Source organism: Stegastes partitus, unplaced genomic scaffold (genome assembly GCF_000690725.1).
Source record: "Stegastes partitus isolate 25-593 unplaced genomic scaffold, Stegastes_partitus-1.0.2 Scaffold239, whole genome shotgun sequence".
NCBI classification, from domain to species: domain Eukaryota; kingdom Metazoa; phylum Chordata; class Actinopteri; family Pomacentridae; genus Stegastes; species Stegastes partitus.
In genome coordinates this window covers 140141-160421 of record NW_007577970.1, presented here as the reverse complement: position 1 = coordinate 160421, position 20281 = coordinate 140141, and the positions used below count along the sequence as shown (strand labels likewise).

The window sequence follows — 20281 nt, the reverse complement described above, 5'->3', positions numbered from 1 at the left end:
TTTTCTTTGAAAGAATTCATTAGTACTTAATTATCTTGTGTTGCACTGTGACCCTGCTAAACACACAGACCGTACAGTTCTTTACATTTCATATTTCATGACTCCTGCTGTATTTATACAGCAATCAATCCGTCCTGATTCTGATTTCAGGTTATTATGTAAAAGTGGTGCATCCTAGTTGTCAAGAGGATACATCCAGTGATTATGAAAAACAGCAGCAGCTCTTATAAACTTCTAACTTCACATATTTGTGGCTTACAAGTTGCTAATTATTTTTTTTTACAGCTGCATTTGTGTGATATTCTGTAGTTCTCAGTTTCAGTTAATGGGCAACTTGAACACTAGTATCCAGACAGCAGGGGGCGCTGCAGGAGGGGGTACTCAAATAATGGTTTAAAATGTCACAAAATGGTAGAAAAACACATGCCTATTACAGTTTACTAAAGCTAAGGATGTTAATAATGAGGGAAAAAATTATCTAAGCAAATCGCAACATCACATTTGGACAGTTAAGTAACTACAGTTAGATAATATCTGACATTTTTGCGGGGATGAAATTGAAAGAAATACAAATTTCCAGTGATTTTAAAGATTGCTGCCAATTAATCTTGTCATGATGGACGAACTGACAAACTGCAATATGCAAGAATATTTAAAATAACACATGTATCAATGTAAAATATGCTGCTTTTCCACACTTCACCATGATGTGAAGCTCACATTCTGCTGTAACCATCAAAGGATCACACCAACATGTTCATTCAAACACATATGAAGAGGTGTGATACAAGACTGGTACACACACTACATCTATATGGATGATTTTAATTGGTCTAGGTGAAATCAATCTTATAATTCTGATTTAATTCTGATTTTTAATTTGGTGTGGTCAAATTTTAAACCTCGATCTCAATTTGTTAGAATAATTACCTCAATTTGGTCTAGATGAAATCAAAATTTTAATTCTGCCGAGGCAGATTTAAAATGTACCCAGGCAGGATTACAATCTCATTATGATATTTGAAGGATTTTCATTTGGTCTAGACGAAATCAAAAGTATAGTATTTTAGCATGAAGTTAAATCAGCATCATAGTTACATCTGAGATCATACCAGACTGGAGCACACGGACGGTCTCGATCCTTCACAGATCAGATGTGGAGCTCCATGAGGCGCCCAGCAGCTCACATCAGACACGTGTAGTAGGACTGCAGCATCCTGGTACACAAGGTAGGAAACAGGCATCAATATGAGCCAGGTAACTGTAGTCAGAAGGATGTCTGAAGCTGATCGGTGCTCTCAGTCACTGAGGTTAAGCTGAGATAAAACCATCCAACTGTAGCCTGATGTAGACCCGACTATGACCTTAGCCTCCACATCGTGTCGGCTCTTTGCTAACTCTGGTGCGGCTAACTGCTGCTCAATGTCGAAGCACACCGCCATGAAAAAACTCTGCTGAGTCACGTTTGGTAAGATCAGCCAGGCCTCCTGCTCACTGTTCATTCAAGGCAACGGCGGTTTGTCAGGTTTCTACATTTTAAATGTTAATTTTAACTCCGTAGCAAGACTCAAGTTTAAGCTAGCGGGAATGCTAAAATTTGAAGCTAGCCGCGCATTTCGGTGTTGACGTTTTCGTGACATTTATATAAATTCACCTCGCATAGATAAATAAATAGTTTGGATATTTATTTTTAATAGCTTGTAAAGACTTCAGGTTGCGTGAGAACATGTTCGTGTGGAGCCTGTATTTGTCCAGACGGAGAGTTACTGTAAACGTCGTCATTAGCCTGTATGAGCTAACCTGTTGGAACATGAAGTCAGCTTCTGTTAGCGGCTCCTGATTAGTGTGAACCACTGGATGTGTCGATAAGTGCCGGTGGATTATTGTGACACTGAACACAGTGTAAAAAAAAAAAAAAAGTGAGGCAAATTCTGAGCTTATAAAATGCGTTTTTTGTTATTCCTAGACGTCTATGTGGATCAGATATTATAAAACTGCATCAACGTCCGAGTCAGACTGAATCTAACAACACGTGTATTATAGCTCCGTGATCAGATTTACATAAGATATAACTCCGTTTTTTACTTTAATTGTGGAAATCAGACAGTTTATTTAGCCCACATATCGCCTGCTTTTGTGCATAAAGAAGCTAATCCAGTCTCACAAACCTGCTCCATGAGAGGATCACCCTGTCTGTAGATCTTGTTGATTGCAGTGAAGCGGGGCTGCAGCTGGTAGTTTGTACAGTTACTCTCAGGCTCAGTTTCACAGATTAAGTGTAGTCCTACTTTTCTTTTCTTTTCCTGTGGAGACCTTGACTGATGTTTTCTTTAAGTTGAGGACTAGGGTTAATCCATGTCTTGGAAACTGGATGTTAGTTTTTAAACAGGTGATGAAAGGCCAGCGGTATGTAGAAGATGCAGATACTCAGTATGGGGCCACACGTCCCTATTATCCTGCTGTGACCTTTATTCTGCAGTGAACAGCCTTGCTTCATTACGGATTTGCACACTTAGTATATATGTCACAGTCCAAATTAAAAATCCAGGTAGATTTTAAATCTGCCTAGGCCAGATTAAAATTCTGATTTGGTCTTTTAAATCTGCCAGGGCAGAACTAAAATGTTAATTTTACCTAGACCAAATTAAAATCCCTCTTATATCATAGTAAGATTGTAATCCCGCCCGGGCAAATGATATGATCTCCACACTTCACCACGGTGTGAAGCTCACATTCTTTAATGCTGTAACCACCAAAGGGTCACACCAACATGTTCATTCAAACACATATGAAGAGCTGTGATACATCTTTGTCCAACAGTCACACTAAACTGGTACAAACACTCCATATATATGAATGATTTTAATTTGGTCTAGGTGAAATCCATCTTATAATTCTGATTTAATTCTAATTTTTAAGTTAGTGTGGTCAAATTTTAAACCTGCCTAAGCAGGCTTATGATCTGAATTTGTTATAGTAAAGACCTCAATTTGGTCTAGATGAAATCAAAATTTTAATTCTGCCGAGGCAGATTTAAAATGTACCCAGGCAGGATTACAATCTCATTATGATATTAGAAGGATTTCATTTGGTCTAGATGAAATCAAAAGTGTAGTTGTGCCCAGACAGATTTCAAATCAAAATTTCAATATCTTGCCTAGACCACATCAGAATTTCAATCTGGTTTAGGCAGATTTAAAATCCACTTGGGTTTTAATTTGGACTGTGACATATATGTGGTGATGATGATGATGATGATGATGATGATGATATGATAGTAAGTACACTGAAACCTTTTTTCCCCTCAGGTTCTGTTTGGGATGTGACTGTTCCTGATTCTTTGCCATGCAGCCGGTGCTGGACTCTGGACATCAGAAGTATGTAAAACAATTTGCCAAAACTGTACAGATGCAAGAATGCTCCTGTGAATTTCATGGAGTAGAATCTGGGCTTTTTTTAGTGACTGGTTAATATACTGACAGCTGAAGCTTCTGGATAAAGAAAATGTACACGTGAATATCAGAGTTATTTGATGTCCCGTATTCATTTGAAAATCCTTTCTGTTCAAATTATGGCAAATGTTTTTAAGCAGTTTTTATAAATTGCTGTAGATGCAACAACAAAGTAAATTTCAGTGTAAGTGCCAGTCAGTACGGCCCTTTAATCATCTAAAAATGAACAATATGCTCAAGCACCAGCTATGTATGTATGTATGGACGGATGAAGGTTGGTAACATAAGCCACTTTAATTTACAGGTCACAAGACTCAGGTCCATCGGTACCATGTGCCCTTTGGCCAGTGGACCTCAAGTTAACTCACCTGGACTGGAATCCAGAAGCAACCCTGATACACTTCCAGGGACAACACCTTACCATATGTGAACTTGACTATAACATCTTGCAGTCAGAAATACAGAATGCCCCAAAGACTGAAGCTGCGGTGGACGTGGGAGAATTTTGCCTTGTAGAAGACTTGACTTCAGCTCGCTGGTTCAGAGGTAGAGTTGAGAACCGTAAGGAGGACTCGTTTGATGTTTTCCTCATAGATCACGGTAACGTCTTGAGTGTGGACGTTGCCCACATATCTTCCTGTTCAGGTGATTTTTTCATTCTGCCTCCAAAAATAGTTTGCGGCTTTCTTGCAAATGTGCTTCTCCTTCAGAGTTGTCCACACTCTGTAGTGGAGGTGTATCTCTCAAGCTTGATTGGCAGAAATGTTGCAGGTTACATTCAAGCTCTCCTTTGTCATGAAGTCCTCTTACTGGAAGTCCCTGACATCAACAGTGACCTGGTGCGCCATGGCTTTGGGAGGCATGTGGACACAGATACCTTCCTTTTCTTGGTTGAGATGCTCACAGAGGTGCCGCTCAAACAAAGCATCGCGTCAGTTCCTGACTTACTCATTCAAAAGCCACGAGGACAAGAAATGTACTTCAAATCCTCAGGTCTGCAGGGATATGAGGACATTCTGTCATTCTGTGGACCTAAGTTGAGTTGTGGGACACAAGCTAAAGTGCGAGTAACTGCTGCTGTCAACCCCGGGCTGTTTTATTGTCAAGTAGCGAGCATGGAAGCAGATCTTTGGGAAATGTCAAAGAAGTTGGCTGCAGTTTGTGAGTCCAGAACCAAGGAATGCAACCAGAAGACTCCAGAGAACCTGGGTTTGCTGTGCTCTATTAAAGGCAAAGATGGGAAATGGTACAGAGGCTTTGTGCAGTTTCTCTCAGTCAACTCTCAGGTTCGGGTTTTGTTCATTGACTATGGATTCTTTGAATCCGTCAAAGTAGAGAACATCCACAGGCTGCCACCTGAGTTCCATTCAACACCCATCATGGCATTCGCATGCTCGCTCTCCTCCCTGACTGATCAGGATCATGTGCTCAAAACCCAGCAGTTGAGTTTCCTGAAGGCGGGCTTGCTTGGTGGAATGTTAGATGTGGAGATCAGTGGCTTTGATGAAAAGCAGCATCTGTACTCTGTCACTGTAATCGGTTTGACAGATAATAATGTGAAGGAACCAGAGCCCATCCAGAAGCTTTGCACATTCAAAGCTGAGACAGTTTTGGACACAAAACCGTCACGTCAGGCTGGCTGTTTGCACTACGAGACAGTCGTGGGTGAAGCATTGGTTAAGACGCTGAAAGCAGAAGAGGTCCAGGTGGGCTTGGTCTTTGTTGGGTATGTTGAGCATGTCGGGAACCCAAACCACTTCTGGATCAGAACCCAAAAACGCAACGATGAGTTTGAAGAAATGACGACAAAAATGATGGAACACTTCAGTCAAACGGAGCTGGATGAAGATGTGCTGATGAATCCTGAGCCTGGGACACTGTGCTGTGCAGTCTATGAGAAAGACATGCACTTCTACAGGGGCGTGGTGACAGACACTCTGGAGCATGGAGCTGAAGTTCTTTTTATTGATTTTGGGAACATTGAAAAAGTGCCACGCATGCTGATCAAGAACATACCTGAGACATTTGCCAGCAAATCGCCGTTTGCCATGTGTTGTTCTCTTGTTAATGTTTTTCCTTTGGAAGACGTCTGGACCAGCTCCGCCTTAAACTTTTTCAGGCAAATTGTGACAAACAAAGCTTTGCTGGTCCGTGTTGTTCAGATGAGAAAAAACACACTTGTTGTTGACCTCTTTGAGATGGGAGGTGACAAAAGTCGGAGCATCACTGAGCTCCTCATCTCTTCCAAACAAGCTGAATACATTCCCATAGAGCCTGTGGTGCAGAATAACACGAGGCTCCCACAATGCAGTGCGACAATGGACATCAGTGGGAATACAGAGCAGTGGTCGGATTGTGAGGAGGAAGAGAAGTCATGCAGAAATGAAATTGAGAAAGATCAAGCCCCTGCTAGCTTCAAAGCTTTAAATATCGAGCCTGGTTGTGAGTTTGCCGTGCGCTGCCCCTACATCAGCTCTCCATCAGATTTCTGGTGCCAGCCTCTTGATAAGGTTCCAGCTTTGGAGGAACTGATGGAAAAAGTGCAGCAGTATTACTCCACTCATACAGCCCCCCTCCGGTCAGGAGACTCATGTTGCGTTGCCCAGTCACCGTGTGATGGAAGGTGGTACAGAGCCTTTATCATAGAAAAACAGAAAGGTCTCGCCAAAATAGTGTTAGTTGACCATGGCCGTACTGTTGAAATCAGTGAGAACAGTCTTCAGGCAATCATGCCTGAATATTTTTCTTTGGAAGGACAAGCTTTCAGATGTCGCCTTGACAACCTCATCAAACCTGCTGACCCAAAAAACTGTGGGGATTGGAGTCCAGAGGTTTGTAACCTGCTGAAAGTCTTTGTCCTCCACAGCGGCAGTAGTCTAAAATGTAGAGTTGCCTCTCACTTAAATGTGAAAAACACAGGGCTGTGCAATGTTGTGGATCTCTACAACATCCAAACTCAGCAGAGCGTCACAAAAAAACTCCTAGAACAGGGCCTGGCAAGCAGAGTGACAGTGTCGACAAAGCAACCATTAACAGTGTTTCCTGACTCTTTTGTCTACTCCTCATATGGTTTAAGACCTGGAAATGAGGAACACGTCTACGTCACCCATGTCAGCAGTCAGTGGGAGGTCTACTGCCATCTTGAGAGAAACACTGAAATCATCGAAGAGCTCGAGAAGAACATCTCAGAGGAGAGTGAAAAAATGATGCAAGCCAGTACGAGAGCCGTCGTGAGGAAACTGTGCCTTGCCAAATACCTGAATGGCATGTGGTACAGAGGCTTGACACATCCGGTTCAGTTGCCGCTGCATCTCAGTGTGTTTTTTGTGGATTATGGAAACACAAGTATAGTAGAGAAAAGCAATGTCATGTTCATTCCCAGGGACTCAGGCTTTTTGTTGTACACACCCATGCAGGCTATGAGATGTAGCCTCGATTCAGTGTCCAAGGTGGAGCCCTATGCAGATGTCAAGGAGTGGCTTACCGACACAGTCCTCAACAAGCTAGTGACAGTCAAGATCATTGAGAAGAGCGAAAATGGTTCATTTGTTGTTCAGCTGTTTGATGGAAAAGTTAACATCAATGAGAAGGTGAAAGAGCTCATTCTTGATCTTTCACAGAAACCAAAGACTGTTAGTTTGAACATAAGCAGCACAAAGACAAAACATCACAGGAAAAATATTTCTGTCAAGAGGAGAAGTCAACCAACAGGGCAGTCTTTAGGCTGCGCTACATCTAATGTCAAAAGAGGTGCCGAAAAGAACACAAAACAACTGGTTCATGGCAGAACTCAGAACAAGAACACAAAAGCGAAACAACAGAATGAGGACAAATCAAAGAGCCGTGCCACAGTACAGCCTCTAAAAAACTCTCCAGTGCAACAACCAAGAGGGTGCCAGGATGCAAAGTCAGAGCGATCACAACAAAGCAGGGTAACACAAGTAACCCGGCTCTCGCATCTGCCTGACAAGAATGTTAGTGCAGGCTTCCTGGCAGAGTGCTTCGCTTCCCACATCGACTCTGTGAACAGCTTTTTCCTGCAGCTGTCAGAGGACGAACCTGCCATCTTGAAACTGGGGGACGATCTCAACACAAGTATCTTAAGGGCTTCCTTGAAGACGACCACATCTCTGAGAATCAATGACGTGGTTTTGGCCGAGTACGAGGAGGACGGCGCTGTGTATCGTTCAGTTGTCAAGAGTTTTGAAGCCAGTTCATGTGTCAAAGTTGAGTTTGTGGACTATGGAAACTCAGCAGTCATTGGGAAAGAAAAGATTTACTCCATACCAGAGGAGTATCTGTGTCAGCCAAGATTCAGCATACCATGTTCGCTGTTGGACAAGAGCATGTATGGAAATGATGCTTCTTTCACTGACACTGTCATGGAGAAGCGGCTCATGGTCGACTTTGTTCAGCAAAATGGAACTCAATGGGAAGTCAAGATTGAGGTTCAAGATGCAGGAGATGGTCTTAATATGGCACTTGAAGCAGCTGTTGAAAGTAGCCCTTTAACTGAAAGGGAAGAAGAGTCTCCTATGAGTTCATGTGAAACTGAGCAGAAAGTGAGATCCTGTGAAAAGAGACAAGAAGTGTTTGAGAATGAAAGAAGTAAATCTGAAGGAACGATGCCTTCTGTTGGAGGAGAAAACTTGATGGCGGCACCACCACCTGTCACGCTGATACCTAGACTGAAGGTAAAAGCCTGCAGGTGTCATAGAGGGACTCCCGCCAGAAAGAAGAGGGATTCAAAAGCTCATAGGAAAACAAAAACCTGTTCTGTCAAAGCAGTGAGGAACGTTGCAGATGTATTCCGACCTGCACCGATTCAAGCCAAAGACACAGAGAATGGAACCATTCTATCAGTCCAGAGTAATGGCTGTTTTTATGTCAGACTCACTCGATTCACTGACCAGCTGGCTGCACTAGAAAGTTGCATCACTACCAACCTAAATAAGTGCAGGACGTTGGCAGGAGAGGATATCAAACAAGGCCTCAAGTGCTTAGTTCAGACATATAAGGACAAGTGGCAAAGAGGTGTTGTTCAGCAGATCAATGAGCAGACATACAAAGCCCTCCTGGTGGACCATGGAGTAACAAAAGAATTTCCAAGTGGCTCCATCCGACAGCAGTGTAGCGACCTGGCCCAAATCCCCAACCTGGCAGTGTTGTGCAAGATGAACAACTTGGGGTTCAGTGCAGGAGAAGACACTCAGAAGCTGTGGTGTCAAACCCTCAAAACAATAATCAGCAAAGAAGTACAAGTAGTTTTTACGTGTTATTCTGAAGCTGATAACCTTTGGATGGTTGAAATAACCATAGATGGACTGTTCCTCATGACACATGTGGAAACCTTATCGCAGCGAAATGAAGAGAAGATCCCATCGCCTGCTGAAACCCAAAATGAAAGCAAAGCAGAAGGATGTACCTCTGACATGAGCCCTCCTCAGCAACTTGCCTTTGTGCCTGTTGATTTAGACAAAGCTTATTCTGGCTTTGCTGCTGCAGTTATAACTCCCTTTGAGTTCTGCATTGTTCTTGAAGACTCGCTTCTTGTCAGGAACAGACTGTCCATCATGTTGGACGAGCTGCCCACTCAAATGGCTTCTCTCCCTGAAGCCCACCTTCTCCCTGGCACCTGCTGCCTGTTGAAATCAGACTCCAGGAATGAGTGGTGCAGAGGTGAAATCGTACATGCCGACACCACAGTGGTCCTGAACCTCGTGGATTATGGCCATTACGAATACATGCCACATGACGACTGCTCCAAGCTGAAGAAGCTACCAGTGGAGATAACAGACCTCCCAAAGGTGACGAACCCCTGCAGCTTGAGAGGGGTCACGCCTGTAGCAGTGGACGGACAGTGGACCGATGAGGCGGTGGTCTTCTTCCAGCAGTGTTTGTACCAGAAGAACCTCCAGATCTTCTTCAGAGAGTTTGTGTCAGACACACACTGGAAGGTGGACATTATGGCAGACGGCGTCCATGTTGCCAAGGAGCTGGTGGATGCTGGACACGCCACTTACATAGACGTCATGCTAGGACTCAGGTATGCTCACGGTACTCTGTACATCTTTAATATACTATATGATCAAATCTGATTAAATGTTTGTTTCACATTAATGAAGACACCTTTTTTTTTAAAGACCACAACAATAACAGTGTGTGCGGGTTTACAAGGTAAATGTACAAAACCTGAAACACTAAATGTCTGACACCTTCAGGTTCCAGGAGCAGGGTCCCTGTAAGGCTCTTCCCCAAGGGTCCGACTGTGAGGAAGAGTATGAGCAAGAAGAGGAAGGCTCGGATGAAGCTTAGAGGAAGACGTCACTCAGCACAATGTCTGGATCTAGTCGGTGTTGTCTATAGAAATCTAAATCTGTACCTGATTTAAATTTAGTCCTTGTTGAAGTGGTGTGTCTTTGTGCTGCAGCACCGTGCACCCAGCTCTTCTGCACCGCTTGTGTCGCTCCCTAGTCCTGTCCTGTTATGTAAAGGTGTCGAGCACCATCTGTGATGAGCACTGAATCTCCTGAGCTGTGTCAAAACACTGACCCTCCAACTTGAATTTCATCGTGGGGTGGAAGAGTACGTCACATGGAGTCAAGTCTTAGTTGACGCAGAAGTTGATGTTTGCTTTCTGCTCCAGTTTAGAGTCCATGGACGAATCACAAGTGCACATCTACTAATGGTGACAAAGCCATGTGTAGGGCAGGTCTTGCTGTTGATAGCATGATGGTCTCCTGACCTGTGATTTTGCTACTCGCACATGCTGCACACGTGTAACCATGATGTAACAACGACTCACAGCATGTCATTTTGTCTTTTTTTTTTTTCTTCTCTAACTGGTTTCCTGATGTAAAGGCTGCTTGGTTAAACTTGGATGCAGTGATTCCACATTAGGCAGTTCAATTTACTAAGTTTGTTGTCGTCATATATTTTTTAGTGCTTTTGTTGATGTGGTGCCATTTCATTTGTCTAAAAAAGAACAAGTTAGTGAACAGATTTGTCTCTTTAAGGCCTTCAGTGAGATGTTTTCTTCATATGAGGTTGTTCTGTTTTGCGGTTGTCTTTACATGACTAGTACACATATTTTGATGGATGTTTAAGATATTTTCTGTATCGTTCTTTAGATTGTTCACAAAAAAAAAAAAAACTTGGTTGATGGTTTGTTTTTAAAAGCGTGGTCTAAATACGTAGCAGACGAAATGTTTGATTAATTCGAACAACTTTATAGGAAATTTGCATGTGTAGTTGTTTATTTTGAGTTGTTTGAATCTTTGACAAAAAGTGTTTCTCATTAAATAATCCAGTTTCTAACTCAGTGTTTCTAACACTTGGTTTGACCTTTTGTAGAATTAGTGACCTGTGTTTAACAGATTTTGAGTTGAAGCCTCTTTTGTGGTGCAAAAATAAATCCTTATTGATACTTATTTTGTGCTCACATACTTTTGTTCTCTCTGCTGCTGGTGGACTATGAATGAATCAGGTGTGAAAGAACAACAATGCAGAAGATACCGCTGGTGAAGATGAGCTGCACTCCCATGTTACACCACTGGATGGTGCTGCTGAGCTAGGATTGTTTATTTAACAGTAAGTCATGTCACAGTCGTAAGTTGGTATGTGTTTACCTTAAAGATTTAGTTCTGAACTCAGCCAGTATTAAAACTAGGATTACACTTTAACTTTATAGAGACGTTCCAGCTGTTACTAGTCTGTGAAGTGATTTCGAGGAGAACCCACGTTCTCGGTAGTGAAGGAACATGACACGCCATGTTTCTCCCCAAATCACCAAAAGGAGGTCGACCCACAGCCAGTGAGAAAGTTACCACTAGGTGTGTGTTAAAAGGTTGATGTCAGAAGTGGGATTCGAACCCACGCCTCCAGGGGAGACTGCGACCTGAACGCAGCGCCTTAGACCGCTCGGCCATCCTGACAGTTAATACTTGTGGTCTGAAGATGTGATTATGAGCTAAGTCGAACGCTACATCGCCTTCTGTGTGTTTACTGGAGGCACATTCTTAATTTCATATCGACAGCTATCGTACAGCGCTGAGACGCCCCGACGGCCGACAGCGCTACAGTACTGTGACGCCGCCATGTTTGTCTTCGTCTTCATGTTTGGTGGAAACGTCGTCATGAAGGCTCATAATTACAGTGAATCAGTGAGCACGTGGTGGCCTCGGACTGCTGCTAACACGTGCTGTGTTTTCCATTTATTTACGTTTTGGAATTAACGATAAACTATAAACAGTTTTTAAATGTACTGACAACTATCATTTAATTACGTCAATAATGGGGGTGGGTGAGTGGGGGCACAGAAAGACATATGATTATAAAATAATATACAAAAAAATATTAAAATTATATTATCAAATAATATTGTGAGGGCGAATGGGTGAAGTAAATCCTAAAGTAAATAAAAAGTTAAATGAAAAAAGTTATTCCCCCCCAAAATATTATTTAATTATTGTATTTAAGAATATTTACTGATGTATTTATTATTGAATAATATGGCATTCCATAGATGGTAAGTTAAAATTACTCAATGCTTTGTCATCACTGATAGATTTAAATTTGGTGCTATTACTTTTTAATTTCGAAATCAGTTCTTGAGTGTAAAATCCTCTTTTGAAGTAGCTGATATGTGTATGAAGTGCTAAAATTGAAATACTCAAGTACAAGTTATAATAAATGCTGTAAAGAAATTTGTTTCAGCTGCAGTTACCTGTTAGAAAGTGTTATTATATATCTCAAGGTACAGTGGCCTCATTTATAATGTAATATGGTAAACAAAAAATGCAAAAATCAACAACTACACAACCTATTTTTCATTCAAGCAATGAAATCCCTGTAAAAGCCTCTACATTTTTCATTTAATTGTAAAGTGGCCTAGAAAATGAGACTAATCAAAACATTCTTAATACCTTAACAAAAGACCACACGTCCAGCCTGCACTGTTGAAAAATCTGTATTTATTAATGATTTACAAAAGGCTAAACATGAAACCATTTAAATGATTCAGTTCATTTTGAAACCTAAAAAGGAGTTGTTGTTGTTGTTGTTGTGGGGGGGAAGGAGGAGACACGTCTTGTAGTGTTTTTACAGGTCAGTTATAATAACAGCGTCTTATCTCGTCATGTAGTTTTAGTGGAGGCTCCTGGAGAGAAGAATAAAAGAAGTCCACACACAGGATGGAGTCACTCAAACAAACTGCAGAAGAGAGATACATTTGAAACGTCACTATTGTCAGATTTCGTCTAAAACTCGGGGACACACCGGGATCTGGAGTGTGTTCCTGCTTATTTTTTTTTCTTTTTGTTTTTTTTTTTTATCTTTTACATCAGCAGAGCAGCAGTGGTGGTGAGTGAGATTATGGAAATTGTGTGTATATATATTTGTACAGTCACAATTCTGTCAAAACATCTGAATCCCTCCGACTACAGCTGGTGTAAAAACAGAACTTTTTTTTTTCCGTCTCTAATGCAGAAAAACACAGATTATTACCACAGTACGAGAGGTCCCAAATGTAATTCACTTCTCCAAACAGTTTGCAGATACATATTAATAGTAAAAACAACTTTTTGTGCAAGTATGTTTTTTTTTTTCCACAAGGTTCGAAATAAATATCTGTAAAGCAAACAAGCACTTAAAGAGTAGTTGCAGTTTCTTTTTTTTTTTATTATTATTATTGTGAAAACCAACATTAATCACATTGTGAGTGAAAGAGTTCCTTTTTCTGTCTTGAATTTAGGCTACAATCAGTCAAATTAACCTCACACAACTCTGCAAAAGAAATGACTATTCCATCTAAAAGAAAATAAAATTAATATTACCTCAAGTTGGGGGAGAGAAACATTTAAAAATGTAAGTCCACTGACGGCAAGAAGCAGTGGGGTTTGTTGGGGTTTTTCTGTCACCAAAATGTTGTTAAATCACATTAGTTTTGCAGTTGTTTAGTTTCCTGGCAGGTTTCTACAGTAGTAAAAGAGTGAGACAGTTGTGGACCCAAATATTTACAGTAATGTTGTGCACTTAAAGATCCTTCTCTGGACTGTACGATCCTCCTCTGGAGAATCTTTCAGAGTTTATCTAAAACATTAAAGAAAAAAAAAAGAAAAAGAAATCCCATGCTTCCTTGCTACGGAATGAATAACAGTGTTTCCACTCACTGAGAATTAAAAAACAAAAAAAAAAACATTAAAATAAAAATAAAAGATTGGTCTGGAGCTCAACATCGGGCATTTTCTGCTGGCAAGAAGGAATTAAAAGTGTGAAAACAACATGATGCAGAAAAAAAAGAGCATAAAATAACACCATAAAATTGTTCATATTTCGGTAAGCTATTTAAAAAAAGATTAAAATGAGAATAAACCTTTCTCCATCCCTCGCCCCAAGAACCATTTTACAAACAAAAATATATCCCCCTTTGTCGTGTGATTCTCAAATTCTCACTAGATATAATTAAAACTTTTTTTTACAGTGCTTTATCATTATATATCTTTGACAGACTTTAACGAGGGGAAGAAATTTTGAAGCCATAAATGTCTCTCCTGTTGCAACGATATCGCTACGTCAAAAAAAAAAAGAGTGAACGGTCCAGTTATTTGATGATTAAAATAAAAAAATAAAAAAACGGGGGGGGGGGGGGGGAGAGGAGAAACAACACAAACAGGAGGAGACGGTCAGTGTAAGGGAAGCGAGCGCCGGCTCTCTCGACCCCGGATTTTCCCAGGAGCACCTTAATGTTACCGTGGCGATGTTGGTGTTAAGGTGGCGCTGGGAGGTGAAAGGCTCGGGTCTACTTGGTGTTGAGCTCGTTCTCCAGCTCCATGAGTTTGCGAGAAGCCTTGACCTTGTTGGAAACCTCCTTCCCCTGAGAGAAGAGACGCTGGCGCTCCTTGAAGGTCAGACTCTCCGGAGCGCCGCTGGGGATCGAGTTCTCCTGCTCCTGGCTGCAACACACACGCGGCCGGCGTTACAGCGGCTGACGTGAAGGTTTGAAACCCTTACACGACGCATACAGAACATTCATTTTGAGGTGAAGTGCTCACCTCTTCGTCCATTTGTCTCGCGGGTCCTTGTAGACTTCTCCTGATCCTACAACTCCTGCTGAGTTTCCAGTGTACGAGTTAAATCCTGTTTGTCGTCACACAGCAGACAGACAGAGCAGCAAAACATGAGTCAGCATCGGTCACGTGCAGTTTTGCAACGTGTGAAAACATCTGAGCTAGAAGCTGCTGGGTGACGGCTGTGAAGATCTCTGCTACTGGAGCCAATGGGAGCAGTCGCTTCTAAAGAATACACTGTGACTGCGCTTTGGGTTAATGAAGTTGTTTCAAACTGGATTGATTATTGATCAGAGAGCCTTTGTGACCAGAACCCAGCAGCTTCTCCGGTCGACATCACTTCATTTCCCACAGACCAGCCTAAGCAGAAGGAAGGAAGAGAAGGAGCTGTGAAGAAGCATTAGGCAGAAACAGTCAGATCTCTTTAAACTAGAGCAGCGAGCCGAGAAAGAGAAAAACAGCATTAAAAAAAAAGAGGCTGTTAAAGGGCCATTCCAAAGCAGCACAATGGTCTGTGGAAGTGTTGGAGGGATGTGAGGCCGAGGTCACCGTCAAACATGTCCAACCCGAGCAGACCTACCTTCCTCATTCTGTTACTATTTCACTTATGAAACGTTTAGCCTCCTGTTGTCCTCCAAACAGACTGTGAAGAAAAGCGCTCCCATATACATGTGAAGGGAGTGATTTCTGGCTAAAAAGACGGCTCAACTGAGGCAGTGGAACGAACACGAAGATGGTGACCCCGACCTTTAACCCCAAAGTAGATGTTAATCAGTTGTTTATGCGTCCCTGCGTCTTTCCAAACTGCATCAACGTCCTGGCCTTGATGAGTCGGAGCCTAAAACTGCCACGTGAGGTCATAATCCTAATAGTCTAAAACCATCTGAGCCTTGTGACGATTTGGGGAATCACATCCAGAACCAGATCAAGTGGTTCGCAAATTTATATGGCTTATGAGCCGCAGAGAAACGATCCGTTCCTCCCTGCTGGTTAAAGGTGATCACAACTGTTAAAAACACCTAAAACAACTGCGAGTATATCCATCAAACAAATACTTCATATCTAAAGACTGATTATTTGTTTGAGCTTGTATTATAAAAGCAGACAGTGTTGAGATGTTTTAAATACATACTGATCCTTCTTTGTGACAGCCAGCAGGGGGCGACTCTTCTGGTTGCAAAAAGAAGTCAGAGTGTGTCGTAGTCTGTGAGAATTTCTGAACCAATTGATACCTCTGTTAATATTTTCCTAATGTGTGTATTTGGGGATAAGTGGGACCAAATGTGTGTTAATCCACAGGAAAAATTAGAAATTAAGTATTTGCTTTTTGCAGGAACCGACTGTCTCGGGTCCAACAGTCTGTTCGGGAGATCAGAAAGTATTATGAGACGGACTGTTGGTGTTGGTCTTTTCATGACAAGTTCAAACCATTTCCTGCTGTTACAATATTTAATCATATTTGCTAACACACCTTCAACCAGAGAGTGAAAACTTAGGACAGTGTTCAAACTTGGAGGATAAAACCCTGATTCTCTTTATGGCTCATTAAAGGAAACACTGGATCCAAATAGTAAGGTAAAGTTTGTATCTCTTATTTGGCTGATCACAGTGGTGAAATCCTGCCAGATGACAGCAGGTACTGACTCAGGAAACAAACAAGAGACCAGCTCCTTTCAAATCACCGTGGTCTCCATGTAGGTCTTGTGCTTCAGATTAATAACAGTGGCTCGGTTGGTGCAGTTCAGACGCAGACGCAGTGACAGGGTGTGAACCCAGATGGATTCATCCAGCTGGCAGCTCTGAGGCTCTTTGGGTTTTATAGAGCCAAAGGAGGGGAGATCTGAATGTAGTTTGGGACGGGATCAAGCCGGGTCCCACTTCAGCCCTTAAACCACATAAACACAAACTGGCAGAGAACAAAGTAACCACAGAGAAACAAGCCTCGTTCAAAGCTGGTAACATTCCTCTGTGGAGCCAAAAGAGATGAAAATTATACTTCTGGCACTCTGACTGAAAATCCTTCAGATTTACAAAAAAAAAAGTCATCTGCTGACTTTCCATGGGTTCTCAAAGGTTGTGAATGTTTTTCTTTTACTCTGGTTCAGTTATCTTGGAGGCCAGAGGACGCTAAAAAAACTCATTGTTGTCTTGTTTTGCTCTACCAACAGCTTTTGTTAGAACATGCTCTGTCTCTGGGGATAATTGATTTCGTTCTGCCTTTGTAGTTTTCTCCAGTTCGTGCACCTTTTGAAGCAAACTGGCGTCAGCGTTGTTTTTCTTGTGGTTTTATTCTGATTACAAAAATATCTCGGATTTGAGAAGAGGCCACGTTTTATTGAAGTCAGACTCGAGCTTTTGGAGCTGCCAGCGAACAAAATTGCACTCGTTGAATACATTTGAAGACTCGTATTGTCAGGGAAGCTGGAGACTCAGGTGTCGCTTGGTCACCTGAACCTGCCGCAATGCCCTGTGGGAGTTGTAGTAAGGTTTTAGTAAAGCTGCAGCGTTAGGCAGCATCACAGCTACAGCAGAGACACAGACTGACAGGCAAAATGAAGGACAGCCGGATCAGAGCGGCGACGGACAGACAACAAAGCCACAAACAGGGAGTAAAAATAAGCACTTAGGGAAAGCAAATTAACAGACAGAGACAGGCAAAGTGGGAAAAGGAAGCAAAGAATGAATAAAAAGAAATAAGAGACAGCAGGGTGCAGCCTGGTGGAAGCCACGCACAGGCAGTAAAAAGCAATAGACATCAAGCCGGTTACTGGGGTGAGCTGCTGGCAGCCAGAGTGCAGTGTTGTGTGTTTATGCTGCGTGTGATGGTGAGGTGAAACATGCAGATTGTACTCTTGAGGGAGGTGGGGTGGGGTGGGTGGTCGGGGGGGGGAGGTAGAGGGAACGTTAGTGGGATGATTCGTTTTAATTTGAGTGAGAATGCAGCACCGAGTTCCCATGAGGTCCCGGATGTGTTTAAATGTTGAATTAGCAGCAGGGATGGAGGGAGGAGGGTGGTGTTGAAGGTGCAGGCAGCCGCTTCCTGGACCTCAGGTACTCGTTCAACTCGAGACTGTGCTGCAGTCGGAGCTCTGTTTGTCTGAGGACGTTCAAACTGCGGCGATTCACAGCATCACGAAGTCATGAACACATTAATAAGTCTACTCACAACTGCGGCGGTCTCGTTGGTCTTTTTTCACACCAGCGTGATGTCTTAGTTTCAGTACTGACACCATGTTTTGGTTCCTTACTTTCAGAAACAAACTTTTTTTCATTAAAAAAATGCTTAGATCGATTAATTGATTATCAAAACAGTTGACGACTAATTGATTAATCACTCAATCATCGCTGCTCTACTGTTCATTTAGGGGGCTTTGTTTCATTTAAATCATTTTTAGAGATCCAAATAACAATATTATAAAAAACTATTTTGTGTGAAATAGCTGTTTCTGATCAATTCCTTACTGTTGAGTTATCAGGTTGGACATCACGTTTTTTTAACATTTACAAAAAGAGGATCAAAATATGACAGGATAAATGGATACAGAATAAACAAGTGAGTGTATCTGGGTAAAAGCATGGCTGGCTATCTGGAGGGCTGAATAATTCCCTACAGCTGCGTACTGACTGTAGGCTGACCTTTCTTGTGTTCGATATCGCTTTCCAACAATGTTGCCCGCTGAAGAAGAGATACAGATCTTGCCATAACATTTGGCATAGATAAACCAAGAAAAATAGTCTGTTTAATATTTGAACTATGTTAGGAACGACTGCTTTAGACTCATGATAAGTTTGTTTTAGAAGGCGTGTGGCCTGACCATGACCTCTGAAACCTTGAATGGCTGAAGCTATAAAGCATATCTACCTGTAGATGTCAGTGTGGTCTGAAAAGGAAGCTAAGAAACTTGATGAGCAGAGGATTTAAACTTGCCTTTTAAACAGCCTCAGACAAAGAAGAGCTCTTTCACCCAACGCACCGCTGCTGTGTGCACATTTGCATGTTTATGAAGTGAGTTGATTGTTTTCAACCAGCTGATCGATGGATGTGAAAAGCCAATGGTGTGTCTCCTTCCCTTTAAAGCCAACACCGCTAAGCAGAGCCACGGGGCAGGAGGGGGGGCAGGCAGGCAGACTGACGGCTGGCCTCGCCCCCCCAATCCCAAGCAGCAACCAACCAGACACAAAGGAGGCGGCGAGCGACAACACCAACAGTACTATGATTGGCTCTGATGGGTCTCAATCTGCAGCAAAAAGTGGTGGCGTGATTATCGATTGCTTTTTCTGTTCGCTAGTGCTGATCGAGGGGGGAGTGATTGGAGGAAGATGAGGAGGGGAAAAAAATAAAAAACAAAAACAAAAAAATCACCGAAGACAAGAAGAGGTGTTCAAACAAACCAACACAAAAAAGTACAAAACAAATACAATCGGATTTGCCTGAGGAGAGGGAGGGAAATTTCCACATATAAAAAAAACGAACATAAAGGGATGAATGAAGGGACTGATTGACGACAAAAAAATACAAAAAATTGGACAAACATGTAGAAGAGGAAAAAGTAGACGGTGGAAATGAAAAGGCAAAACACCTCTCTACTGAAAAACGAGGTAAAAAGAAACACAAAGTAGCACTAAACCATGAAGAAGTGGGTAGTAAGTGAAGAGATGAGTGGATGAGAGGGAGGTACGGGAGCTTTAGAGGGCGCGGTGGCGAGCCTGACTCCTCTCTCCTCTCTCTGGTTCTACCTTTAAAGCCTCCGGGGGGGATGGAGCTGGGTTTGGCAGGAAGGGGGGGGCCTGTACTGTTGGAGTTGTTGACTGGCGGCTGGAATGAGCCAGACAGGAAGATGCCGTCAGAAAGAGGGCGGGGCTTGCGCGCAGTGGGCGGCGGCTGAGGCTTGCTGTGCTGCGAGGCGGTGGCCGGGAGGTCGCCGTACGACTTCCGGGTCGCCGACAGCTTCACCTGACCTGATTGGCCGCCGCCGCCACTTCCTGCTCTGGTGGCTTCCTGTCCTTCCTCCTCGTCTTCCTCATCGCCCGCGTAGGAGACAAACTTGGCGGTGTAGAGCGTGTCGGGGGAGGCGACCTGGGTTTTGAGGTAGGAGGTGTTTCTCTGTGGGGGGGGCGGGGGGGTGTTAGTAGGGTTGTGGGGGGCAGGGGGTTGGTAATCCCGGGGCAGCGGGGGCCGATACAGACCGGCCGGGTCGTCAGGCGTCAGCAGCTTTCTCTCGGCCTCCTCGTGCTGCCGGCGCCGCTCGGCCTCCAGGCGAGTGTAGTACTCCTCCTCCTGTCTCCTCTAGGGGAGGGACAACCTGTTAGTACTCCTCAACCTCATTGGCTAATCAGCTACAGATGCACCTGGGGGACTAACAACAAGCTGCACTAGTCTGCTGCTACTAGAGAAGAACACAACCCTCGACCAACCTTCCAGTCTGACCAAACTCTCACACAAACTAAACCTGATCCTGCCTGCAGCTGCCTGATGTCTACAAATGTCCTCGATCAGGGGCCTCGATCAGAAAATAGTCTGACTTAATTCTATACTATCATTTAAAGCAAAAATATACATTAAGGCAACTATCAAAGCACCTATTTTAAAAGGATCATATATTTAGTTTTTTTTTCTCCAATCTGACTATGAGTCCTACATGAACACCCATTTAAGCCTAGTTTTTGATTATTAATCATATGTTGCCATGTTGTTTTTACTTTTCTAAAGTAAATTTCATTTCCTTCAAATTCATTAAGTAAATTTGAGTATTTGATTGTTGT

The 20281-nt window shown here is 42.7% G+C and overlaps 2 protein-coding genes and 1 non-coding gene across 7 annotated transcripts in view; 1 reads left to right on the top strand and 2 right to left on the bottom strand.

The window, feature by feature from the left end:
* Positions 1-3345: 3345 nt before the first annotated feature.
* tdrd15 (tudor domain containing 15) lies at positions 3346-9767 on the top strand. The gene is made up of 3 exons (XM_008281627.1): positions 3346-3377; positions 3757-9498; positions 9674-9767. Exons 1-3 carry the CDS (start codon positions 3346-3348, stop codon positions 9765-9767), a joined length of 5868 nt encoding a protein of 1955 aa, XP_008279849.1.
* Positions 9768-11303: 1536 nt separating this feature from the next.
* trnal-cag (transfer RNA leucine (anticodon CAG)) lies at positions 11304-11386 on the bottom strand. Its single transcript has one exon. It is a non-coding gene; the product is annotated as a tRNA-Leu (tRNA).
* Positions 11387-12404: 1018 nt separating this feature from the next.
* afdna (afadin, adherens junction formation factor a) overlaps positions 12405-20281 on the bottom strand; it is a 109314-nt gene continuing 101437 nt past the window's right edge. For 4 of the 5 annotated variants that reach the window (XM_008281605.1, XM_008281607.1, XM_008281608.1 and 1 more), the window contains exons 35-37: positions 19478-19805; positions 14504-14588; positions 12405-14404 (exon numbers count right to left, since the gene is read on the bottom strand). In XM_008281605.1, the coding sequence (XP_008279827.1) occupies positions 14251-14404; positions 14504-14588; positions 19478-19805 (567 nt within the window). In that variant the 3' untranslated portion in view covers positions 12405-14250. The remainder of the gene's footprint in view (positions 14405-14503; positions 14589-19477; positions 19806-20281) is intronic. The other variant, XM_008281609.1, reaches the window with a different exon arrangement.